General features: G+C 37.7%; 2 protein-coding genes across 2 annotated transcripts in view; one reads left to right on the forward strand and one right to left on the reverse strand.

Moving 5' to 3' along the window:
- Positions 1 to 15,463: 15,463 nt before the first annotated feature.
- On the reverse strand, positions 15,464 to 15,766 carry LOC113907742 (secreted seminal-vesicle Ly-6 protein 1). Its single transcript, XM_027567352.1, has one exon. The coding sequence runs from the start codon at positions 15,764 to 15,766 to the stop codon at positions 15,464 to 15,466; it is 303 nt and encodes a 100-aa protein (XP_027423153.1).
- Positions 15,767 to 18,330: 2,564 nt separating this feature from the next.
- LARP1B (La ribonucleoprotein domain family member 1B) overlaps positions 18,331 to 26,114 on the forward strand; it is a 58,633-nt gene continuing 50,849 nt past the window's right edge. Inside the window, exons 1-2 of the mRNA XM_027567353.1 lie at positions 18,331 to 18,336; positions 20,642 to 20,765. Of these exons, the coding sequence (XP_027423154.1) occupies positions 18,331 to 18,336; positions 20,642 to 20,765 (130 nt within the window). The remainder of the gene's footprint in view (positions 18,337 to 20,641; positions 20,766 to 26,114) is intronic.

The following is a 26,114-nucleotide window of genomic DNA, read 5'->3' on the forward strand; positions in this document are numbered from 1 at the left end:
ACTGGTTGGATCTCCTTGCAGTCCTAGGGATTCTCAAGAGTCTTCTCCAACACCACAGTTCAAAAGCATCAATTCTTCGGCGCTCAGCTTTCTTTATAGTCCAACTCTCACATCCATATATGACCACTGGAAAAACTATAGCATTGTCGAGATGGACCTTTGTTGGCAAAGTAATGTCTCTGCTTTTTAATATGCTGTGTAGGTTGGTCATAACTTTCCTTCCAAGGAGTAAGCATCTTTTAATTTCATGGCTGCAGTTGCCATCTGCAGTGATTCTGGAGCCCAGAAAAATAAAGTCAGCCACTGTTTCCACTCCCCATCTATTTGCCATGAAGTGATGGGATCGGATGCCATGATCTTAGTTTTCTAAATATTGAGCTTTAAGCCAACTTTTTCCCTCTCCTCTTTCACTTTCATCAAGAGGCTCTTTAGTTCTTCTTCGCTTTCTGCCATAAGGGTTATAGGGCTAAGAAATTTCTACAAATCATGAAATACGAATTTAATAAGTCGAGCTTTGCAGGAATGTGAGGCTTATTTTAGGAAATGTTAGGAAACCATTTGGCCACATTTAGAGATCAGAAGAGAAAAATATAAACAATGCATAGAGCAATAGCATTTGATAAGCTAATATTTATGATTTAGAAAAATGAAATTGTAAAATACATATAAATTTCTGTAATGTGAATAAAAATATCTGCCAAGGAACCTGAATTTAACATCATACGTAATGTTAAAAATTTGAAAGCATTTATTTAAAGAATAAGATGAAATTAATAGTTATTTTGAAAACCTTGAAAATTAAAAAAATGAATTATTAGAATTAGACTGTAGATATTTGTTGCTGGATACAAAAATCAGTATCTGAAAATCTTTTTGCGTTTCTTCCAGCAAAATTAAATTTTAAAATGAAACTTAAAAAAATGCTAGTATTTTATAATAGGGTTAAGAAATATGAAGGAAGAAATATGAAGGAGGGCTTCCCTGGTGGCTCAGTGGTAAAGAATTCCTCTGCCAGTGTAGGAGACTTAGGTTTAATCCCTAATCCAGGAAGATCCCACATGCATAGAACAGCTAAGCCCATGTGCCACAAATGTTGAACCTGTGCTTTAATGCCCTGGAGCTACAACTACTGAGCACCTACAACTACTGAACTCTCATGCTGCAACTGCTGAAGTCTTGTGCCCTAGAGCCTGTGCTGTGCAACAAGATAAACCACCACAAAGAGAAGGGCACCAAAACTAGAGAGTAGCCCCCACTCGCTGCAACTAGAGAAAAGCCTACACAGCAACAAAGACCCAGCACAGCCAAAAATAGATAATGAAAGAAATATGAAGGAACTAGGACTTGGTCATAACAAAAACTGTACAAGATCCTTGGGAGAACATTATAAACTTTATTAAAAAGTTATTAAATGATCTAAATAGAGATGCTATCTTTATGGACTGCAAGAGTTACTATTGTAAAGACAGTTACTACTGTAAAGACAGTCCTCAACATCTTGACCTGTAAATTTTTTGCAATCCCTAATGTTTTTCCCCTCTCTCCCTCTCTATTGGAGGAGCTGATTCCAAAATTTATATAGAACTGCAAAAAGCTTATAGTAGCAAAGACACTTTCAAAGAAAAAGCACAGGGTTGTCTTGCTCTACCAGATATCAAGGGCTTTTTTTTTCACAAAATAAATGATAAAAAATATTTTTAAATAATTAAAACAATGAAGTATAGGTTATGCATATGTAAATAATCTGAGAGAACAGGGAACCAAGAATTTGCTCATATATAGAAACGCGATGTATGTCACAGGTGGCTGTATTGTAGAACAAAGAGGAAAGAATGCACTAAATAATGATTCTGAGTCAAAAATATACTCTTATGGGGAAAAAAAGAAATTTGACGTATGCCTCAAACTGTATTTGCCTCAACTTTAAGTGGAGGAGAAACCTAAATGTGAAAGACAAAACAATAAAACTTTTCTGAGAAAGATATTTCAATGATGGGAGTGCAGGGAAGGCTTTTTCCCATAAATATATAAACCTAAAGTTGTTGATCGGAGAAGGCAATGGCACCCCACTCCAGTACTCTTGCCTGGAAGATCCTTTGGATGGAGGAGCCTGGTAGGCTGCAGTCCATGGGGTCGCAAAGAGTCGGACACGACTGAGCGACTTCACTTTCACTTTTCACTTTCATGCATTGGAGAAGGAAATGGCAACCCACTCCAGTGTTCTTGCCTGGAGAATCCCAGGGACAGGGGAGCCTGGTGGAAGGCCGTCTATGGGGTCACACAGAGTTGGACACGACTGAAGCGACTTAGCAGCAACAGCAAAGTTGTTGATGCACTTTATATCATTAAAAATAAGTATATTTATTAAAGTATACCATATGCTTAAAGCTCAACATTCAGAAAACAAAGATCATGGCATCCGGTCACATCACTTCATGGGAACTAGATGGGGAAACAGTGTCAGACTATATTTTTTGGGGCTCCAAAATCACTGCAGATGGTGACTGCAGCCATGAAATTAAAAGACGCTTATTCCTTGGAAGGAAAGTTATGACCAACCTAGATAGCATGTTCAAAAGCAGAGACATTACTTTGCCACAAAGGTCCGTCTAGTCAAGGTTTTTCCAGTGGTCATGTATGGACTGTGAAGGAGGCTGAGCGCAGAAGAATTGATGGTTTTGAACTGTGGTGTTGGAGAAGACTCTTGAGAGTCCCTTGGACTGCAAGGAGATCCAACCAGTCCATTCTGAAGGAGATCAGCCCTGGGATTTCTTTGGAAGGAATGATGCTAAAGCTGAAACTCCAGTACTTTGGCCACTCATGTGAAGAGTTGACTCATTGGAAAAGACTCTGATGCTGGGAGGGATTGGGGGCAGGAGGAGAAGGGGACGACAGAGGATGAGATGTCTGGATGGCATCACTGACTCGATGGACGTGAGTGTGAGTGAACTCTGGGAATTGGTGATGAACAGGGAGGCCTGGCGTGCTGTGATTCATGGGGTTGCAAAGAGTCGGACACGACTGAGCGACTGAACTCAACTGATACCATATGGGAAGTAAAAATAATTTACAAGTTGAGAGTATATATTTTGGAATATGTACAGCCAAAAATAATTATTTAGAATGTATAGAGAATTCTTATGACTCAATAGGCAAAGACAGAGAGCCCTATTAAAAAATGCTTAGATAGGGTTTTACAAAAGAGAAAATCCCAGTGACTGAAAGAAGAATTTTAAAAATGTTTAACCTCATTATTAATTAGAAAGTTGTAAATTAAAACCACAATGAGAATTGTTTCATACTCACAATATTGTTTTATGTGCTCATTGTTTTCCTTTTTGTATCACTGATTTCTACTCTTAATATTTACTTTGGAGATAATTTGCTCTTTTTCTTCTAGCTTCCTAAGGTAGAAACATACTGTTCACTAGTTAACCTTTCTTCTTTTTCCTTTACAGACATTTAAAGGTATAAATTTCTCTCTAAGCACTGCTTTAACTGCATCTGACAAATTTTGATCTGTTGTGTTTTTATTATTCAGTCTGAAATATTTTATAATTTCCCTTGTGATTTCTTCTTTGACTCATAGATTCCTTAGAAGTATGTTTTAAAGATTTCTAAGTGTCAGGTGAGTGTAATCTCCTCAGTTCTGTCTCGTCACAACAAAGATTTGAATCGATGGACGTTAAAGCCCTCGGTGCATCACAGCTTTTGGACAGAGTGTGTTATAGCTCTCGAGTCTCCAACAGACCATGTTATAGGTCTTAGACAGATCAGTGTTACAGCTCCGTGTTATAGTTCAGTTTTATTTAGAAAATAGCAGGAAAATACATGCTCGAGGTGTGAGGGAATGCTGACCCAAAGAGAAGAGAGAGCCCCAGCCCTTTGGCTCCTCTTTTCATGTTTTTTCCTCCTCCCTGGACCTGCCCTATGTAAATTGGGCTAGCCAGGAGTGCTGTTTGTTTACCTGAGGTCCTCACTCCAGTCCTCGGACCTTCCTTTGACCTTCCTTTGTTATATTTTTGCAGGCTTTTCCCTTCCTTGTCTTTTAGCCACCACTATTTTGGACTCCTGTTTCCTATTCTAACTACCTAACACTAAGTATCTGGGGGATTAAATTATTTTTTTTAATGTGGTAAAATACCAATAACCAGCTTACCAAAATACAATACCAATTGTATTTTTAAAGATACAATTCAGTGTTGGGGATTTTTGAGACACCTTTCATTTATTGACTTTTAATTTAATTCCTTTAAAATCAGAGAATCTTTTGTTAGATTTCAGTCTTTTAAAATTTATTGAGACTTATTTTATGGCCCAGCATATGGTTTATCTTGGTGGAAATTTATGTATAGTTGGAAATAATTTATAATATGCAGGTTTTAGGTGTAATCTATGAATATCAACTAGGCCAGGTTGTTATCTGATAGGGCTGTTCAAATCTTATATATCCTGTAGGTGTTTTGTTTTTTTCTTGTATAAATTACTGAGAGAGGGATATTAAAATCGTTAGTTATGCTTAACATTTATTTCTTCCTTTAGAGCTGTCAGTTTTTGCTACATAAATTTTGTAATTCTATTATGAAATACATATATGCATATGATGCAGGGAGCTTCCCTGTTGACTCAGAGGGTAAAGAATCTGCCTGTAATGCAGGAGACCCAGGTTTGATCCCTGGGTTGGGAAGATCCCCTAGAGAAGGAAATGGCAACTCACTCCAGTATACTTGCCTGGAGAATTCCAGGGACAGAAGAGTCTGGTGGGCTGCAGTCCATGGGGTTGCAGAGAGTTGGACACAACTGAGCAACCAACAGTTTCACATTCATGTATATGATGTATGTATGTACATCTGTTATGAGATGCAATATGCATATATTGTTATATATTATTGATGAATTGATTAATCATTTTGAAATATGCCTCTTAATTTCTTGTAATACTGTATCTTGAAGTTGATGTTGAAGCCAAAGTTACCAGCTTCCTTTCATCTTTTCACTTTCAACCTATTAGTGCCTTTATTTTATGCCACACCAGGTGGCTTGCAGGATCTTAGTTCCCCAACCAAGGATCAAACCTGGGCCCTGGCAGTGAAAGTGCTGAGTCCTAGCCCCTGGATCACCAGTGAATTCCTTGATTAGTGCCTTTATTTTAAAGGAGGATTTCTTGTAGACATCATAATTGGGTCTTATTAGTTTTAATATTTTTATTTCCTTTTAACTTCTTTTGTGACCTCTTTGAGCTGATCAAACATTTTGTAATATTACATTTTATTTTCTCTTGGCTTCTTAGTTATGCTTATTTAAATATTATTTTTTAGTGATTACTCTAGTGCTAATAATATGCCTACTTAACTTAGCTTCCCTGTTGGCTTAGACAGTAAAGCGTCTGCCTGCAATGCGGGAGACCCGGGTTTGATCACTGGATTGGGAAGATCCCCTGGAAAGAAATAGCAACCCATTCCAGTACTCTTTCCTGGAAAATTCCATGGACAGAGGAGCATGGTAGGCTACAGTCCATGGGGTCGCAAAGAGTCGGACACGACTGAGAGTCTTTACGTTCTTTCTTTAACTTTTCAAGATCTATTTAAAGACATTATTATATCACTTCACACTTTGCACTTCTCATCTGACATTTAGTACTTCTTGGCTTATAAATATAGTTTGTAATTACAAAAATATGATTCTACTGCCTTTGTGCTAGTGTTGTCATATCCTTTTACATGTGTTCTAAATCCCATTTTAAAGTATTATACTTTTGCTTTAAACTAACAGTTGTCTTTTAAGGAAATTGTGGAAAGAAAATCATAGTCTTTTATATTTACTCTTTCTGTTTCCTTTTATTTTTCAAGTTTCTATATGATTTTCTACTTGAAGAATATTTTTTAGCATTTCTTGTAGTGTATATCTGATAATAATACATCTCAGCTTTCATTTACTGATAATGTATTTGATTCTAATTTTTTTAATGTCTTCATTAGATATAGAATCTGGATTGACAGTCTTTTGGCATTTTAAAGATGATATTCCATTGTCTTCTGTACTATACAGTTTCTAATGAGAAGTCAAGTATTATTTGTATTGTTGTTCTAGTATATTTCTTAATCTGTCCTCCCCTCATCCTCTGTCCCTGGCTACTTTCAAGATTTCTCGAGTACTACCGATTTTTCAGCAGTTTTGCTGTGATGTGTTTCAGAGTGATTTTCTTTGAATTTATCCAATTATAGGACAACTGAAATTCATGGACTAATAATTTGATGCTTTTCTTCAAAACTGGGGAAATTTCAGCTGTTGTTTCTTTGTACTTTTAATCTTACTACTTTTATTAGGGAATTTTTATTACATGTATGTTACACCATTCAGTAGTTTCACAGACTCCTGAAGTTTTGTCTGTTTTCTTACATATATTTTGTCTGTTTTATAGATTAAATTGTTCTACAAATCTGTCTTCATTTTAATTAATGCCATCTTTGTTCTTTTCTTAAGCACACCCAAGGACAAAGTTTTCGGTTATGTAATTTATATTTTTGTTGTCAGGTCACTTCAGTCGCTCAGTTGTGTCCAACTCTTTGTGACCCCAAGGACTACAGCAGGCCAGGCCTCTCTATCCATCGCCAAATCCCGGAGTCTACTCAAACTCATGTCCATTGAGTTGGTGATGCCATCCAACCATCTCATCCTCTGTCATCCCCTTCTCCTCTAGCCTTCAATCTTTCCCAGTATCAGGGTCTTTTCCATTGAATTAGTTCTTCGCATCAGGTGGCCAGAGTTTTGGAGTTTCAGCTTTAGCATCAGTCCTTCCAATGAATATTCAGGACTGATTTCCTTTAGGGATGGACTGGTTGGATCTCCTTGCAATCCAAGGGACTCTCAAGAGTCTTCTCCAACACCACAGTTCAAAAGCATCAGTTCTTCGGCACTCAGCTTTCTTTATAGGCCAACTCTCACTTCCATACATGACTACTGGAAAAACCATGACTTTTACTAGATGGACCTTTGTTGGCAAAGTAATGTCTCTGCTTTTTAATATGCTGTGTAGGCTGGTCATAACTTTTCTTCCAAGGAGTAAGCATCTTTTAATTTCATGGCTGCAGTCACCATCTGCAGTGATTTTGGAGCCCCCCAAATAAAGTCTCTCACTGTTTCCATTGTTTCTCCATCTATATGCCATGAAGTAATGGAACCAGATACCATGATCTTCGTTTTCTGAATGTTGAGCTTTACGCCAACTTTTTCCCTCTCCTCTTTCATTTTCATCAAGAGGCTCTTTAGTCCTCTTCACTTTCTGCCATAAGGGTGGTGTCATCTGCATATCTGAGGTTATTGATATTTCTCCCGGCAATCTTGATTCCAGCTTGTGCTTCGCTCAACCCAGTGTTTCTCATGATGTACTCTGCATATAAGTTAAATAAGCAGGGTGACAATATACAGCCTTGATGTACTCCTTTCCTGATTTGGAACCAGTCTGTTGTTCATGTCCAGATCTAACTGTTGCTTCCTGACATGCATACAGATTTCTCAGGAGGCAGGTCAGGTGGTCTGGTATTCCCATCTCTTTAAGAATGTTCCACAATTTGTTGTGATTCACACAGTCAAAGGCTTTGGCGTAGTCGGTAAAGCAGAAATACTGTTTTTCTGGAACTCTCTTGCTTTTTTGATGATCCAACGGATGTTGGCAATTTGATCTCTGGTTCCTCTGCCTTTTCTAAATGCAACTTGAACATCAGAAATTTCATGGCTCACGTACTGTTGAAGCCTGGCTTGGAGAATTTTTAGCATTACTTTACTAGCATATGAGATGAGTGCAATTGTGCGGTAGTTTGAACATTCTTTGGCATTGCCTTTCTTTGGGATTGGAATGAAAACTGACCTTTTTCAGTCCTGTGGCCACTGCTGAGTTTTCCAAATTTGCTGGCATATTGAGTGCAGCACTTTCACAGTATGATCTTTTAGGATTTGAAATAGCTCAACTGGAATTCCATCACTTCCACTAGCTTTGTTCCTAGTGATGCTTTCCAAGGCCCACTTGACTTCGCATTCCAGGATGTCTGGCTCTAGGTGAGTGATCACACCATCGTGATCATCTGGGTCATGAATATCTTTTTTGTATAGTTCTTCTGTGTATTCTTGCCACCTCTTCTTAATATCTTCTGCTTCTGTTAGGTCCATACCATTTCTGTCCTTTATTGTGCCCATCTTTGCATGAAATGTTACCTTTGTATCTCTAATTTTCTTGAAGAGCTCTTTAATCTTTCCCATTCTGTTGTTTTCCTCTATTTCTTGCACTGATCACTGAGAAGGGCTTTCTTATCTTTCCTTGCTATTCTTTGGAACTCTGCATTCAGGTGGGTATATCTTTCCTTTTCTCCTTTGCCTTTTCACTTCTCTTCTATTTGCAGCTATTTGTAAGGCTTCCTCAGACAACCATTTTGCCTTTTTGCATTTCTTTTCCTTGGGGATGGTCTTGATCCCTGTCTCCTGTACAGTGTCATGAACCTCCATCTATAGCTCTTCAGGTACTCGCTCTAACAGATTTAATCACTTGAACCTTTGTCGCTTCCACTGCATAATCATAAGGGATTTGATTTAGGTCATACCTGAATGGCCTAGTGGTTTTCCCCACTTTCTTCAGTTTAAGTTTGAATTTGGCAATAAGGAGTTCATGGTCTGTGCCACAGTCAGCTCCCAGTCTTGTTTTTGCTGACTGTATAGAGCTTCTCCATCTTTGGTTGCAAAGAATATAATCCATCTGATTTAGGTATTGACCATCTGGTGATGTCCATGTGTAGAGTCTTCTCTTGTGTTGTTGGAAGAGGGTGTTTGCAATGACCAGTGTGTTCTATTAGCCTTTGCCCTGCTTCATTTTTGTTGTAGTCTTACTTTTTTAGGTGCAGTTCCCTATCTCATCACTCATTAAGATCATCTTTTCCTTTAGTGCCTCAAAGATAACTCTATAATAGTTATTTTTAAGTCCCTATTGTAAAATCCAACACTTGAAATATCTGGAAGACAATTTCTATTGACTTATTTTCTTGACTGTGTGTTACAATTCCCTGTTTTTGTTTTTGTTTTTTACATTTTAAATATTAAATGAGAAATGTCTTTTTACTAGACATTATAGATATTATCTGCTTATACTGTAGAGATTATAGATTGTCATCTTCCTCTGAGGATTGTTGATTCTTTTTTCTTATTGGTTGCCCAACTTAAAATGTTGTTGGCTTGATTTTACTCTTTGTTGGGTCAGATCTTTGAAAAACCTCTAACTTTATAGAATTTAACCTCTAAACTCTGTGCCCCCTTAAAATCTTGTCAAGTATTGGGTTACACCTCTGCTAGAGAATCTAGAGTAAGTCTTACTGTAGGGTGTGGGCCTTACTCTATAGCATGGCCTAATTTTAAAGTGTTTCTCAACTGGATCCCTTGCGTGTTGATGAGTGGTTAACAAGGGGTCTCCATTCTCAATTGGATCTATACGTCATCATCTTCCAACACTACTGACCTTTAATATATGTCTTTAGCTCAGTTTCACTGCAGGCATTTTTGGATATGTCTTAGGGAGTCTTATATCGGTTTTCAGTTATTTTCATTGGGAGAAATAGGCTTGTATCAGCTCCTCTATCATATAAAGAAGTAGAAGATCATAACTCTTACATCATAAAGTTAGTCTGACAGAATTCAGTCTTTGTAAAGAATAGTGCAGTAGGAACTCAGATACTACAGTTAGTGCTAGATTAAATTGTTACAACCATCTTTTTTTCCCCCCTTTGGCCTGGTTTTGAGCTTTATCTAAATGTTACCATACAGTATACTTTTTTTTTTTTAACTTTTTATTGGAGTATAGTTAATTAACAGTATTGTGATAGTTTCAGGTGGACAGCAGAAGGACTCTGCCATACATATGCATGTATCCTTTCTTCCCCAAGTTCTCCTCTCACGAAAACTGCCAGATAGCATTGAGCACAGTTCCTTGTGCTATGCAGTAGGTCCTTTTTGGTTATCCATATAGCAGTGTGTAGATGCCCATCCCAAACTCCCTAACTATCCCTTCCCCCGTCCTTCACCCCAGCAACTCTAAGTTTATTCCCTAAGTCTGTGGAACACATTCTTCCTGACTTCAGTTTCTGTCTTGTTTCTCATTCAATCATCCATTCATTTGTTCATTCATTACAGATACCTGAGTACCTGTGAGGTGTCAAATATACTGGTAGGCACTTGTATACAGTGTTGAGTTAAATAAAAAGTCCCTGCTGTTGTGGCATTTACAGGCCCAAGGTCCTTTTGTTTCCCCTGTTTGTTGAACTTGGACTAGGAACCTCTTTTGTATGTTCAGTTTAAGGTGTGGACTAGTCAGCCCTACAACTGACTTTGCCTTTTCCTGGGACTCTGCTTGATTTCCTTTTCAGGTTTCTGTGGCAGAGAAATGTTTTTACAACTGTTATGGTTTTTACAACCGTAACAGTGGTTGAAAAGTTGTCCCCTTATAACTTCTGTCAAACTTTTCATCCCTTGATGCAGGCAAGAGCTTAGTCTTGGTTTTTAGGCAGTATTGGGAAATGTACAAAATCAAAATAGAATAGGTAGTCCAGCTAGCAAAGGTAGCCAGTTGACTTGAAGCAGGAAAATGGAGAAAAGAGAGGTGAGGACAGAAAGTAGCCACTGGTGCTGGAAATGGGTGAACTATCTCAAGAAAATGTTAAAACCTTGTGATTATTGCTAAGGACAATGATGATGAAAATCTTGTGTTTTAAAAAAGTGGATTGAAGAATGACCAAGAACACTAAAATAATTTATGTCAATAAATGAAAAACAAATCAGTTTCTAAAGTATCTCCTTCAAAGATAATGTTAAAGCTAGCTATTACAATGAAACATATAGTTTATAAATTTCTACATGTAAAATTCTGACCTATTCCTTCTTTGATGGAATTGCAGTCATGTGTAACACAGATGTACTTTTTAATATCTTGATAAAAGATAATTTATGAAAAATACAGTTTGTAATTTTTAAATGACTTTCTTGAGTAAAGAAAAGTTGCTCAACCTTTTGATTGATTGGTCTAAGAAGACATAACTGTGTCTTCTCTAATGCAGTGAAGTCAAAAATTATTTGGGAATTGGTTCTAGAGTCCTTTTTAAGTTGAAAATTGAGTATGGCCAAAATACTCTTAAAATTCCCTTTAACCAGTTGTAAAGTATGTATGTGGTTTTAAGCACAACCTTATATCATAATATGCATATGTAAAGTTATTATGTGTATGATAATGTAGCAGGATCATATTTATAAAATACTCAAGTGTTTCCCTGTCGGAAGCACTGGAGCAAATTTATGAAGATTCTAACTTGGTGGCTTTTTCTGTTCATGGTCATCTTTTTCCTAAGAGCTGATTTTTTTATTTAGTTAGTGTTTCTCTATGGTTCTCAACTTTTTAAAAAAAAAACATGGTGATGGTGCTCAGTGAGACTATACTTGTTTGGATGGACACTTTACCTTTTAATCCTTTTTTTGGCTGCACTGCATGGCTTGTAATATTTTCCCAGCCAAGGATCCAACCAGGGCTCCCAGCAGTGGAAGTGCAGAATCCTAACCACTGTACCACCAGGGGATTCCCTGAACACTTTATCTTTTCATGGTCAAGACATTATTAAAATGTATATATCATTTTGTTGTGTTTTTCTTTATGTGAGATAACATTTTAGGGCTTTAAGTTCTCCAGTGCGTGCATATGTTCTTTGAGTAGAATGGTTGTTGCATTAAAAAACAATAATTTGAAAAAAGTTTCTGTTGTTGAACAAGTAAAATCAAATTTCTGTAAGTTAAATATCAATATTGTTTTAATGTACTGAAGTTAAAGATTGTTTGGGTAGATGGGATGGGAGCAGATTGTGAAGTGTCTTAAAAGCTATGTAGAAATTTAGAATAAGGAGCGGTTGCACTTCTTATAAGGAAAAGTAGTATGATCAAAATATGGTTTAATAAGGTTTTAATCTCACAGAGGCATTAGTTTAGGTCAGAGTAGGGGAGGCCAGAGGATGAGTTACAATTCATTAATTGTAATCCAGAGATGAAACGAAGTGCTGAACCAAAGGGGTACCATTTTTTTTTTTTTCAAAAAATATTCATTAATAGCCAGTTATGTTCCAGGCTTTGTGAGAATTGAAGATTAAGATACTATTTCCAAGATCTTTTGGTACAGAAAGATTTACTAACCAGGATATAACACAATGATGCTAATGATTGATAAAATGTACTACATTTAGCTTTTTGTCTCTTTACAAAAGACACCATAAGAGAGTGAAAAGGCATGGTTCAGAGTAGGGGAAAAACCATTTAAAACATCTTTTAAAGAACTCTTAAAAGTCAGTGAGGACAACTGTATAGGAAAATGAGCAGTAGAATTAAATAGTCCTACCACAAAAAAAAAGCTATCCAAATAACTTGTAAAAAGATTTTCATCATTATTAGTCATCAGAGAAATACAAATTAAAACCCCAGTCAGATAACATATCTACCAGAGTGGCTAAATATTTAAATTTTTAAGCTTCGGGGGATAATTATAGATTCATAAGAAGTTGGAAAAATAGTTCAGAGAGGTCCACTGTATGCTTCATCTAGATAACCGTGAAAGGTTATCATCTTAGATAATTAAATCTAATATATTAGATAAACCATAATTAAAGCACAATATTAAAACCAAGAAATTGATGTACATTATCACAATGATAATATGTATGTATAGTTCTGTGTCATTTTATCACATGTTGATTCACATAACTACCCTCAAAGTCAAGGCACTGAATTGTTTTTTCAGCATAAAGATCTCCCTTGTGTTCAAAAAAAAAAAAAATGATCTACCTTCTGCTATTAAACTTACACCCATCTGCTCCCTTCTGCTATTCCTAATCCTTGGTAGCCACTAATCTATTCTCTCTCTCTGCAATGTTGTCATTTTGAGAATGTTACGTAAATGAAATCGTATAGCATGTTACCCTTTGAGACTGACATTTTTTTCAGTCATAATGCCCTTGAGGTCCATTCAGAATGTTTATATTCATAGTTTCATCCTTTTCAAAAGGACTAAATTTTTAAAAACTGACAATCCCAAGTGTTGATGAGAATGTAGAGCAATATGAACTTACATATTGCTAGTTGGAATATAAATAGGCACAACCACTATGAAAGTGTATTTGCCAATTTCTACTAAAGTTGAAGTGTACCACCTAATTCAGCAATTCCACTCCTAGTAAATACTTAATAAAAATATATGTCATGTCTGCGGTCATAAATCACAGGAATATTTTTTGGGGGGGTCTAGCTCCTAAAGTAAAGGGAATAAAAGCAAAAATAAACAAATGGAACCTTATTAAACTTAAACAATTTTTGCACAGCAAAGGAAATCTTCAACAAAAGTGAATGACAACCTACCAATAGAGAGAGATAATATGCAAATTATATGACCAGTAAAGGGTTAATACCCAACATGTATAAATAGCTCATACAACTCAATTAAAAAAAAAAAAAAAAGACTAAAAAATGGGTCAAAGAACTGAATAGACATTTTTCCTGAGGACAGGTGGTCAACAGGCACATGAAAAGATGCTCAGCATGATTAATCATCAGGGAAATGCAAATCAAAACCACAATGGGATATCACCTCACATCTGTCAAAATGACTGTCATCCAAAAGAACACAAATAACAAATGTTGGGGAGGGTATGGAGAAAAGGGAACCCTCCATGCTGTTGGTTGGAATGTGGATTGGTGCAGCCACTGTGCGAAGCAGTATGGAGGTTTCTCAAAAATCTAAAAGTAGAACCACCATGTTACCTGACAATTCCAGTCCTGGGTGTATATCTGAGAAAAAAACAAAAACAATTAATTTAACAAGATACACACACCCCAATGTTCATAGCAGCAATATTTATAAGTGCCAAAATATAGAAGCATCCAAAATGTGCATCAACAGATGAGTGGATAAAGATGTGATGTATGTGTTTATATGTGTTTATGTGCACACACAGAACAATGGAATACTATTCAGCCACAAAAAGAACAAAATTTTACCATTTGCGGCACTGTGGATGGGCTTAGAGAGCATTATGCTAAATGAAGTAAGTCAGAGGAAGTATCATCTCATTTATATGTGGAATCTAAAAAACAGCAAACTAGAGAATATAACAAAAAGAAACATTCTCATGGATATAAGAACAAACTAGTGGTTACCAGCATGAGAGGAAAGGAGGGATGGGCAATATAGAGGTGGGTTAGTAAGAAGTACAAACTATTTTTTTTTTTTTTTTGCAAAAAAGAAAGTTTATTGAGAGTGCTAAGAATTGCATTTTGGGAGGCAACCATTTGAATGGCAACTCACATGTGCTCCAGGTGGGGCAATAGACAATAGTGGGGGATTTTAAAGGCAACAGAGACATTCTAGAGAAGAAACAAAGGTTATCATTACAGAACTATGATTGGTGCTGGCAGGCATTGAGTCACTTGCTGGCAGCAGATTGGTTGCTAAGCTGTGCTCTCTGAGGAGAAAAGAAGAAAGTTCTAGGTGGTCTCAGGATGTCTGGGTTCGAAGGTTATGTTGGGTTTAGCAGTTGATGTGTGTAAGTTCCACTTCCTTAATGCCTCCCAGCTCCATCTTGGATCCCTTTGACATAAGTGACTCCATTTTTTTTAAGCCACTGATACTTAAGAGATTTGTGTTACAACACCTAGCCCACTGAACTAACCCATCATTTATGGAGCCCCTCACACTTCTACTTTTTTCAGCCTTGGAAGACTCCCCCTCCTCCTTCAGTTCCTGCCTCCAGAACATGCAGAATCACAAATTCAGCCTTCCCCAGACCCTGCCTTTTTAAGCAGCCCATCAGTGTGACTGCCAATTAGGACCTGAAAAGGAAGAAAGTATCCTTGGACCTAGCTATGCCCACTAATCTTCATCCCAGTTTGGTTTCAAAGACTACATCCCTGGGGCTTCTTGCAGTGAAGGAAAAGGAGTTTGAAGACAGAACAAGTCTGAGACTGCTTCTCATAGGGGATTCACATTCAGATCAGAGAATCTTGGAGGCTGCGGTGGTTGCAATTTAGGGAGAGTCCCTTGGACTGCAAGGAGATCAGCCATGGGATTTCTTTGGAAGGAATGATGCTGAAGATGAAACTCCAGTACTTTGGCCACCTCATGTGAAGAGTTGACTCATTGGAAAAGACTCTGATGCTGGGAGGAATTGGGGGCAGGATGAGAAGGGGACAACAGAGGATGAGATGGCTGGATGGCATCACTGACTCGATGGACGTGAGTCTTAGTGAATTCCGGGAGTTGGTGATGGACAGGGAGGCCTGGTATGCTGCGATTCATGGGGTCGCAAAGAGTTGGACATGACTGAGCCACTGAACTGAACTGAACTGAACTGAAATTAGCTTCATCCATAAAAGATCAGGGCAAAAGCTGGGGGCCCTGACTTTAGAACTTGTTGCAGAGAGGCGAGTCATGACAGCATTTATATTCCACAATAACACTGGGATTAAAGAACTTCATGGGAATACATAGTTGGCTACAACCCTGGTGTCCATAGGAAAGCGTGCCATTTTCGTAGATCCTCCTCAGAAAGCACCGCTGGCTGCCTTGAGTCTGGCAGGTGCTTCCCCCAGTCTCGCAGACCCCGCTGGCGTTGACTCTGTTACACTGGAAACATTCTAGAGCTTGCGGGAGTCCGAGCAGTGAGGACAGGACCACCAGCAGCAGTAGCAGAAGGCACTTAGCCATCTCTGGATCTGGCTCAAGCCCCAAAGACTTACAGAAGGCAGGACCGAACCACAGCATGAGAAGTACAAACTATTGAGTATAGGATAAGCTACCTTATCCTTGGTAGCTTGTACATATCCTTAGTATGTTGTACATATCAAAGGACTATAACCAATGTTTTATAATAATTATAAATGGAATATAACCTTTAAAAATTGTGCACTACTGTGTTGTACCCCTACACATAGAATTGTTCTTGTTGTTGTTTAGTTGCTCAGTTGTGTCCGACTCTCTGTGACCCCACGGACTTTAGCCCACCAGGCCCCTTTGTCCATGGGATTCTCCATGCAAGTATATTGGAGTGGGTTGCCATTTCCTACTCCAGGGGATCTTCCCGACCCAGGAATGTAACTGGCGTATCCTGGAAGTCTCTTGCATTGCAGGCAGATTCTTTACTATTGAGCACCTGGGGATAGCCTGTATAATATAGAATCAGATCAGATCAGATCAGTCAGTCAGTCGTGTCTGACTCTTTGCAACCCCATGAATTGCAGCACACCAGGCCTCCCTGTCATCACCAACTCCCGGAGTTCACTCAGACTCAAGTCCATTGAGTCAGTGATGCCATCCAGCCATCTCATCCTCTGGCGTCCCCTTCTCCTCCTGCCCCCAATCCCTCCCAGCATCAGAGTCTTTTCCAATGAGTCAACTCTTCGCATGAGGTGGCCAAAGTACTGGAGTTTCAGCTTTAGCATCATTTCTTCCAAAGAAATCCCGGGACTGATGTCCTTCAGAATGGACTGGTTGGATCTCCTTGCAGTCCAAGGGACTCTCAAGAGTCTTCTCCAACACAGTTCCAAAGCATCAATTCTTCGGTGCTCAGCCTTCTTCACAGTCCAACTCTCACATCCATACATGACCACAGGAAAAACCATAGCCTTGACTAGATGAACCTTTGTTGGCAAAGTAGTATCTCTGCTTTTGAATATGCTATCTAGGTTGGTCATAACTTTCCTTCCAAGGAGTAAGCGTCTTTTAATTTCATGGCTGCAGTCACCATCTGCAGTGATTTTGGAGCCCAGAAAAATAAAGTCTGACACTGTTTCCACTGTTTGCCCATCTATTTCCCATGAAGTGATGGGACCGGATATATATATATATAAAATATTATATATCAATTATTATTGTTCAATCACCCAGTTGTGTCTGACTCCTTGCAACGCCATGGACTATAGCATGCCAGACCTCCCTATCCTGCACCATCTTCCAAAGTTTGCCCAAGTTCATGTCCATTGCATCATTGATGCCATCCAGCCATCTCATCCTCTGATGCCCTCTTCTCTTTCTGGCCTCAATCATTCCCAGCATCAGGGACTTTTCCAATGAGTCGGTCATTCGCATCAGGTGACCAAAATACTGGAGTTTCAGCTTTAGCATCAGTCCTTCTAATGAGTATTTGGGGTAGATTTCCCTTAAGATTGACTCATTTGATCTCCTTGCAGCCCAGGGGACTCTCAGGAGTCTTCTCCAGCACCACAGTTCGAAGGCATCTGTTCTTTTGTGCTCTGCCTTCTTTATGGTCCAGCTTTTACAATCACAAAATAAATGTCAATTATACTTCAGTTTAAAAGAAAAAGAGAAAGGGACTAACCTGGTGGTCCAGTGGTTAAGACTCTACACTTCTGCTGCAGGAGGCATGGATTCAATCCCTGATCTGGGAACTAAGATCCCGCATGCCATGTTATGCAGCCAAAAAGAAGAGAGAGAGAAAAGAAAGAAACCTATATTTTAAGAGTCCCAGATATAGAAAACAAACTTATGGTTACCAGGGGATAGGGCAGGGGGAGAGAGAAATTGGGAGATTGGGACTGACATATATAGACTACTATAAATAAAAAGATAACTAATAATAACCTGCTGTATAGCATAGGAAACTCTACTCAATACTCTATAATGACCTAAATGGGAAAAGAATCGTAAAAAAGTGAATACATGTATAACTGATTCACTTACTGTACACCTGAAAGTAATACAACATTGTAAATCAACTGTATGCCTATAACAATTTTTTAAAAAGAGGGAAAAAATATGTCTGTTGACCAAAGTAAGTGTTCTGTAAAAACAGTTATGGTAACATTTTTTATAATGACTACTGTCTGAAAAGGACCTGAATGCTCATCAACAGTAGAATGGATTTTTTAAAAATCATGGTTTGATCATTGCAGGGATGGACAAGCTTTTTCTGTAAAGAGCTATGTAGTAAATATTTTAGGCTTGGTATGTCATACATTGACTATGGCAACTACTCAACCCTGCAGTTGTAGCACTGGAGCCAGCCATATGCAGTATATAAACAAATAGGTACTTAACAAAAACAAACTTGGCTTTTCAGGGCTGTAGTTTGCTGATCTCTGGTGTAGAGTCACAGACTATAAATGAATCTCGTAAAGATATTTTTGTGTAAAAGAAACCATATGTTGTGATTACTTTTTTATAAATTTGAAAGACAGGCAAATGAATCTATAGAATTAAAGTCAGAGTGTTGGCTATCTTTAGGAAGAAAGAGGGTAGTAATAGGAAGGTGCATGAAGGTACTTCTAGGGTGCTTAGTTATATCTTTACCCAAATGGTGGTCCCACAGGTTCATTCACTTTTGACCCTTCATTGAGATATAAACTTATGATTTATGTCCTCAGTAATGTGTATATATATCCAACCAGTCCATTCTAAAGGAGATCAGTCCTGTGTGTTCTTTGGAAGGAATGATGCTAAAGCTGAAACTCCAGTACTTTGGCCACCTCATGCGAAGAGTTGACTCATTGGAAAAGACTCTGATGCTGGGAGGGATTGGGGGCAGGAGGAGAAGGGGACGCCAGAGGATGAGATGGCTGGATGGCATCACTGACTCGATGGACGTGAGTCTGAGTGAACTCCAGGAGTTGGTGATGGACAGGGAGGCCTGGCGTGCTGCGATTCATGGGGTGGCAAAGAGTCGGACATGACTGAGGGACTGAACTGAACTGATATATATAAATTTGGGTGTGTTATACCTTAGTTAATTTTAAAAATTAAAAACAAAACAGAAACATATAATTTGTGTTCGTATCAGAACTGTGTTTATTCATTTTTGGCATGTGAGAAGCATACAATAAATGTTCACTCAAGTGAGTTGCTAATAGCAAGCTCTGTAGCAAGATAAGGGCCAGTGAAGAATAATAACTCTGAATTAGCTTGAAGAGTTTATTGAAGACATTTGGGAAAGTAATTTTGGTATGGGGGAAGTAATCATTTAAGACATTTTCATGGAAAAAAGATAGATCCTATTTTGAAAGGCTAACTGGATCTCCTAAATGGTGTGAACTGGCAAGTAGCTACTCATATTTGAATACAGAAAGAAAAGGTTGTTAGCTATTAAGAGCAAGATGTCACAACTATTTTGTAATGAAGTTTAATTTGATTCATCAGACAAATTATTTTGTCTTTTACCTGTGTCCATTCTTTTTAGATGTTACGCTGTAAAAGATTATGGACATAATAGCACTGAGTGATGTAGACATGATATAGGGTTTATTGGGGGAAAATAACCGGACGTAATACAATATAAGCAGCCCCTCAAACTCTTCCCCCCTCCCCCCATGGCTTTGGCCAGGCTTGGATAGTCTTCATGCACTATGGCCGAATGACCTTCCAGTAGAGAATGGCCTTTACCTTTGTAATGTTTTGCATATTTGTAGTCTAGGGCAAGGAAAATCTAAGTAATTATGTAACGGAAATTAGAAGGTGGCCTAGGGACATGGATGGGCCCATTCTTCCTTAGAGCTAACAACTTAGACCTACTCAGCATCCTTGCTGCTAAGTTTATAAAAGGGGCTTGGAAATGAACCTTCAGATCCATCTAGATTTATCTTCCATCATATGTTTCCCCTATTAGAAAATGAGGTAGAAACTTCTTGGACTAGTATTAAAAGTCTACTGCTGCTGCTGTGGCTGAGTCGCGTAAGTCGTGTCTGACTCTGTGCGACCCCATAGATGGCGGCCTATCAGGCTCCCCCATCCCTGGGTTTCTCCAGGCAAGAACACTGGAGTGGGTTGCCATTTCCTTCTCCAATGCATGAAAGTAAAAAGTGAAAGTGAAGTCACTCAGTCGTGTCGGACTCTTAGCGACCCCATGGACTGCAGCCTACCAGGCTCCTCCGTTCATGGATTTTCCAGGCAAGAGTACTGGAGTGGGGTGCCATTGCCTTCTCCTAGCTTTCTCCAACTTCCTTATCAAGGCTTTTTGCCACTAGTTCTAAATAAATTCTCTCATTTATTTGAGTATCTTCTAATAAATGACTTTATTCAAGCTTCTCATTTGTGCTCATAGTACCTAATTTAGGATTATTTTCCCTTTCTCTAAATTCTCATTTAAGGAGCTTCTTTTGTCTTATCTCCTCTGTGATGCCTCCCTTATGATCTCAATTCTTATACCAAATATTACAGTTTTCATATACTGTCTAATATTATTTTTATTTGTACATTTCTTTCTCTCCATCTAACTGGTAAATTCATTAAGGATAGGAAATGTGTATTAGATTACTTTGTAACCTCTATAATACCTTAATGGTCTTGTGTCTCAATGCTCAATAAGTAATTAATGATAAGAATGTATATTCTTATAATATGTTTTAATTATAAAATGTTCCTAACATTTTAGGGTTCTTGATGCCACCTTTAGACTCTGAATATTAATTATTTTTAAGTGTAATGCTAGATTCTTTATTGGAACATCTTTTTTTATTCTGTTGCAATCAATTCCGGTTTTTAAAACTCATTTTTTTGAGATTGGTATCAATTATTGTCTGTTGGTTACTCTCTTAGCCAGTTTAGTAATTAGATTCCTCCATTTTACTTTAGCAAGAAGTTGAGAACTTTAAGAAGCTAAATCTCATTAGTAAAGAGCAGTTTGAAAACCTAACACCTGAGCTTCCTTTTGAGCCAAACCAAGAAGTTCCTGTAGCAGCTTCACAGTCCAGGCAAGGTATGTAAGTCTGCTTTTCTGTAAGTGTCTAAATAATGTTAAAGCAGTTCTAAATTGTTTTTAAAGTTTGCTGCTTTGTTATTTGTGAAAAATGTTTAGGTGTTTGATTAAAGACTAGAATTTTAAAACTCAGCTTTTATTTATCCTTTGATGAACTTCAAAACATTTTAAAGACTTAAAAAATACAGATTGTAAATTTGGTAAGACAGCCATGTAGTAAATGGACATAGTTGAAATCCCATCTTACTCTTGGTAAACAGGCAGGTGATCAATGACAAAGGTGAACCAGGAGTTGTGTATTATATTACCAAATCATGCTCAAATCCAAATGCTTACTTAAAAAGTAAGCTTAATTGATTGGTTCTGTATGTGTCTTTCTTGATTTTAAGTTTGCTGGGAATCCTTCTCTTCGTAGAATAAGGAAAATTTTTCAGTGACTTGCTGATTTCTTAAAATATACCATCAATATAATTCTTTTGCTTTAATGCCTTAGCTTTGTGTGAAAATGGAAATACATTTGGGAGATTCATAAATTGAATCTGACATTTTCAGACAAGTGTAACTGATTTTATTATAGTTTTTCTGAAAGGCAGATTAAAGAAAAACTTTTAATTTGGAAAACTTCAGACATGTCCAAAAATAGAACAAATTGTATGATGAAACACCATGTGCCTATTATCTACCTATGCATTAGCTACTTAATCATCTTGTAGCCAATTTTATTTCATCTTGACTCCACTCATTCTCTTTACCTCCCATTGGATTATTTTGAAGCAAACTCCTAATCATATTATTCATATTTTGTAATTTGAAAGTATTTTTGTATATGTTATTAAAAAGAAAAGGACATCTATTTTAACACATAAATAACCCAGTACCATTATCATACTAAATAAAATTGTTAGTAAAATTCCTTAATATGAAATACCTAGTTGGTGTTCAAATTTTCTCATTCCTCACTTTAAAAAAAAAAATCAGGATCCTTAAAAGTTCCAAACATTGCAGTATGTTGATATATCTCTTTTAGTATATAGGTTCATACTGGTTTGTTTTTTTTTTCCCCTTGAACTTTATTGTTGTAGAAACTAGATTGTTTGCCCTGTATAGTATCTCACATTCTGGATTTTGCTGATTGCATCCCCATGGTCATCCAGCCATTTTCTGGTCCTGGATTTTCTTTAACTGTGATTTTGATACAGAGGCTTGAACAGACTGAGGCTCAGTAAGAATATGTCATATATTGTTGTGAAAACTAGACCATGAGGCACATAATGCTTGATTCTTTCTTTTTGTTGGTGTTAGCTATTGACAGTCATTGCTTGTAGCTTTTGGTTCACATGGGGCTTCAAAATAGTGATAACTCTGTTTTCATAATTCTTTCTTAATTTAGTAGATTACGTCTGTAAAGAGAATTTCCGTTAATTGACTGTTTATCCTGAGATAGAGTTCTAACAGGAAAAGGAATAAATGCTTAATTCTTTGTTTTTGTTTACTGTTTCCAAAGTAACAAGCTGGTTGTCTACATCCTTCTTTGGTGAGCAATGAGGATTCTTTTTGGTTTAGTGATTTAAAATTTTTAAATTTAATAATTAATAATAATTTAAAAATTATCACTATGATCAAAACTACTAGAGTTCATCAATAAATTTGGTAGAGTTGCAGGATACAAAATTAATATATATATATAGATATCAGTTGCGTACTATCAACAAACTATCAGAAAGAGAAATTAAGGACCATCCCGTTTACAATTACATTAAAAATAATAAAATACCTGTGAATAAACCTGCCTACAGAGGTGAAAGACCTGTACTTGGAACTGTCAGAAACTGATGAAAGAAACTGAAGATGACAGAGACAGATGGAGAGATATACCATGTTCTTGGATTGGAAGAATTAATATTGTTAAAGTGAACATACTATTCAAGACAATGAACAGATTCAATGAAGTCCCTATCAAAATACCAATGATAAACTTCTGTGGTATTCCAGTGGTAAAGAATCTGCCTGCCAATGCAGGGGACACGGGTTTTGATCCCTGGTCCAGGAAGATTCCATATGCTGTGGGGCAACTAAGCCACTGCGCCACAACTAATGAGCCTGATCTCTGGAATCCACAAGCTGCAACTTCTGAGCCCATGAGCCACAGCTCCCGAAGCCCTCACACCCTAGAGCCAGTGCTCCACAGCAAAAGAAGCCACCACAATGACACACCCACACACCACAACTGGAGAGTATTAGCACCCACTCTTCACAATTAGAGAAAGCCCATGCACAGAAATGAAGACCAAGTGCAGGCCCCCTGCCCCCGCAAAAAAATGCCAATGGCATTTGTCACAGAACTAGAATAAACTGGAAGCCCGAAAGGTGCCAAATGATTTATTTCTCAAGACTCTAAGCAGTCTTGAGAAAGAATAACAGTTGGAAGAATCAGAATCCCTAATTAAGACTATACTACAAATCTATAGCAACCTAAGTGTCCATCAACAGATGAATAAATAAAGAAAATATGATACATATAGATAGTTCAATTCAGTTCAGTTGCTCAGTCGTGTCTGACTCTTTGCGACCCCATCAACCACAGCACACCAGGCCTCCCTGTCCATCACCAACCCCCGGAGTCCACCCAAACCCATGTCCATTGAGTCGATGATGCCATCCAACCATCTCATCCTCTGTCGTCCCCTTCTCCTCCTGCCCTCAGTCTTTCCCAGCATCAGGGTCTTTTCTAATGAGTCAGCTCTTCGCATCAGGTGGCCAAAGTATTGTAGTTTCAGCCTCAACATCATTCCTTCCAATGAACACCCAGGACTGATCTCCTTTAGGATGGCCATGAAAAAAGAACAGAGTTTTGCGATTTGCAGCAACATGGATAGACCTGGAGGGCATTATACTACATGGAATAAATCAGACAAAGACAAATACTCTATGATATGTCTTATATGTGGAATCTAAAAAATACAACAAACTAGTGAATTATAACAAAACAAGAAACAGACTCACAGATACAGAGAACAAACTAGTGGTTTCCAGTGGGGAGAAGGAATGGGGAGATTATGAGGTTAGGGGATTAAGAGGTATAAACTATTATGTGTGATATAGGCTACAAGGGTATAGTGTATAATATGGGGAATATAGCCAATATTCAGAGAAGGCAATGGCACCCCACTCCAGTACTCTTGCCTGGAAAATCCCATGGATGGAGAAGCCTTGTAGGCTGCAGTCCATGGGGTCGCTAAGAGTCGGACACGACTGAGCGACTTCACTTTCATTTTTCACTTTCATGCATTGGAGAAGGAAATGGCAACCCACTCCAGTGTTCTTGCCTGGAGAATCCCAGAGACAGGGGAGCCTGGTGGGCTGCCGTCTACGGGGTTGCACAGAGTCGGACTCGACTGAAGTGACTTAGCATAGCATAGCCAATATTATTTATAATTATAAATGGAGTATTATCTTTATAAAAAATTGTGAATCACTATATTGTACATCTCCAACTTATATAATGTGTATCAGCTATACTTTGATTAAAATATCACTATGATCTCTTAAATGTATTTGATGAATTATACTCTCATCTTGTTGATACTTGTGCCATTTATCAGTTTATTGACTTTATCTACCTTTCGTTGCTTTGTTTTGTGATAATGGAGTTGGATTCTTAACTGTCTTATTTGCCAGCTGGCCTGATGTTAATTAAGCTTTGTCAGTATTCTATTTGCTACTGAGTTGCTTATTGTTTCTAGGCCTTTTCCATTGAAAGAGCTTGGAAATTTTTTTAAGGAAAATTACATTATGAATTTATGTTGATAATTTTTGTTCACATTTAAGATTAAAGGTTTTAATTTATTAGATTTTATATTTGTACCACTTTTTACTTACATAAAAAAAATTCCTATGCACAGTAACAGAATTGTTTATCCTATAATTTAAAAATAACAATAATATTACTGTAAATACTAAAAGAAGCTTACTTGTTTTAAAGTTCTTTAAACATTTAAAATTTGGACTGTTTAAAACTTTATATTTTTAAACTTTAAAAATGTTCTTAGGGTATTCCACTAGGGATGTTCAGAGTAATTATAAGATTTTTCATGTTGTTTAATTTGAGTTCATTAAAATTAACAATTTATGCTCCTCCCTACATCATAGAATTAAAGTCCCATGGGGTATATTTTATTTTATTTATTTATTTATTTAAATTCCTGGGATCCACTTTTAACTGTTTAATAAATTATGCTATGCTATACAATACAGTTTTAAAATTCAGTGACTCAAAGTCATTTAAAGTGATTTTTGAAGTCAGAGTTAGCATGTGTATTTTTTTCATGGTTAAAGAAGTGACCACGTTTTCATTTTATTTTTAATTCGATAATAATTACTTTACAATATTGTGATAGTTTCTGCCATATGTCAACATGAATTGGCCATAGGTATACGTATGTCCCCTCCCTCCCACCTTTTTTCCCAAACCCACCCCTCTAAGGTTGTCATAGCGCACTGACTTTGGGTTCTCTGTAACATACAGCAAATTCCCACTGGCTATCTATTTTTACATATGGTAATGCATGCGTTTCAATGCTACTCTCTCAAATCATCCCACCCTCTCCTTCCCTCACTGTGTCCAAAAGTCTGTCCTTTATATCTGCATCTCCTTTGCTGCTCTGCTGTAGGATCATCAGTACCATCTTTCTAGATTCCATATATATGCATTCAGTTCAGTTCAGTTCAGCCGCTCAGTCGTGTCAGACTCTTTGCGACCCCATGAATTGCATCACGCCAGGCCTCCCTGTCCATAACAAACTCCCGGAGTTCAATCAGACTCAAGTCCATCGAGTCAGTGATGCCATCCAGCCATCTCATCCTCTGGCGTCCCCTTCTCCTCCTGCCCCCAATCCCTCTCAGCATCAGAGTCTTTTCCAGTGAGTCAACTCTTCGCATGAGGTGGCCAAAGTACTGGAGTTTCAGCTTTAGTATCATTCCCTTCAAAGAAATCCCAGGGCTGATCTCCTTCAGAATGGACTGGTTGGATCTCCTTGCAGTCCAAGGGACTCTCAAGAGTCTTCTCCAACACCACAGTTCCAAAGCATCAATTCTTCGGTGCTCAGCCTTCTTCACAGTCCAACTCTCACATCCATACATGACCACAGGAAAAACCATAGCCTTGACTAGACGAACCTTTGTTGGCAAAGTAATGTCTCTGCTTTTGAATATGCTATCTAGGTTGGTCATAACTTTCCTTCCAAGGAGTAAGCGTCTTTTAATTTCATGGCTGCAGTCACCATCTGCAGTGATTTTGGAGCCCAGAAAAATAAAGTCTGACACTGTTTCCACTGTTTGCCCATCTATTTC

The sequence above is a fragment of the Bos indicus x Bos taurus genome, chromosome 17, assembly GCF_003369695.1.
Source record: "Bos indicus x Bos taurus breed Angus x Brahman F1 hybrid chromosome 17, Bos_hybrid_MaternalHap_v2.0, whole genome shotgun sequence".
In the NCBI taxonomy this organism is placed as follows: Eukaryota; Metazoa; Chordata; class Mammalia; order Artiodactyla; family Bovidae; genus Bos; species Bos indicus x Bos taurus.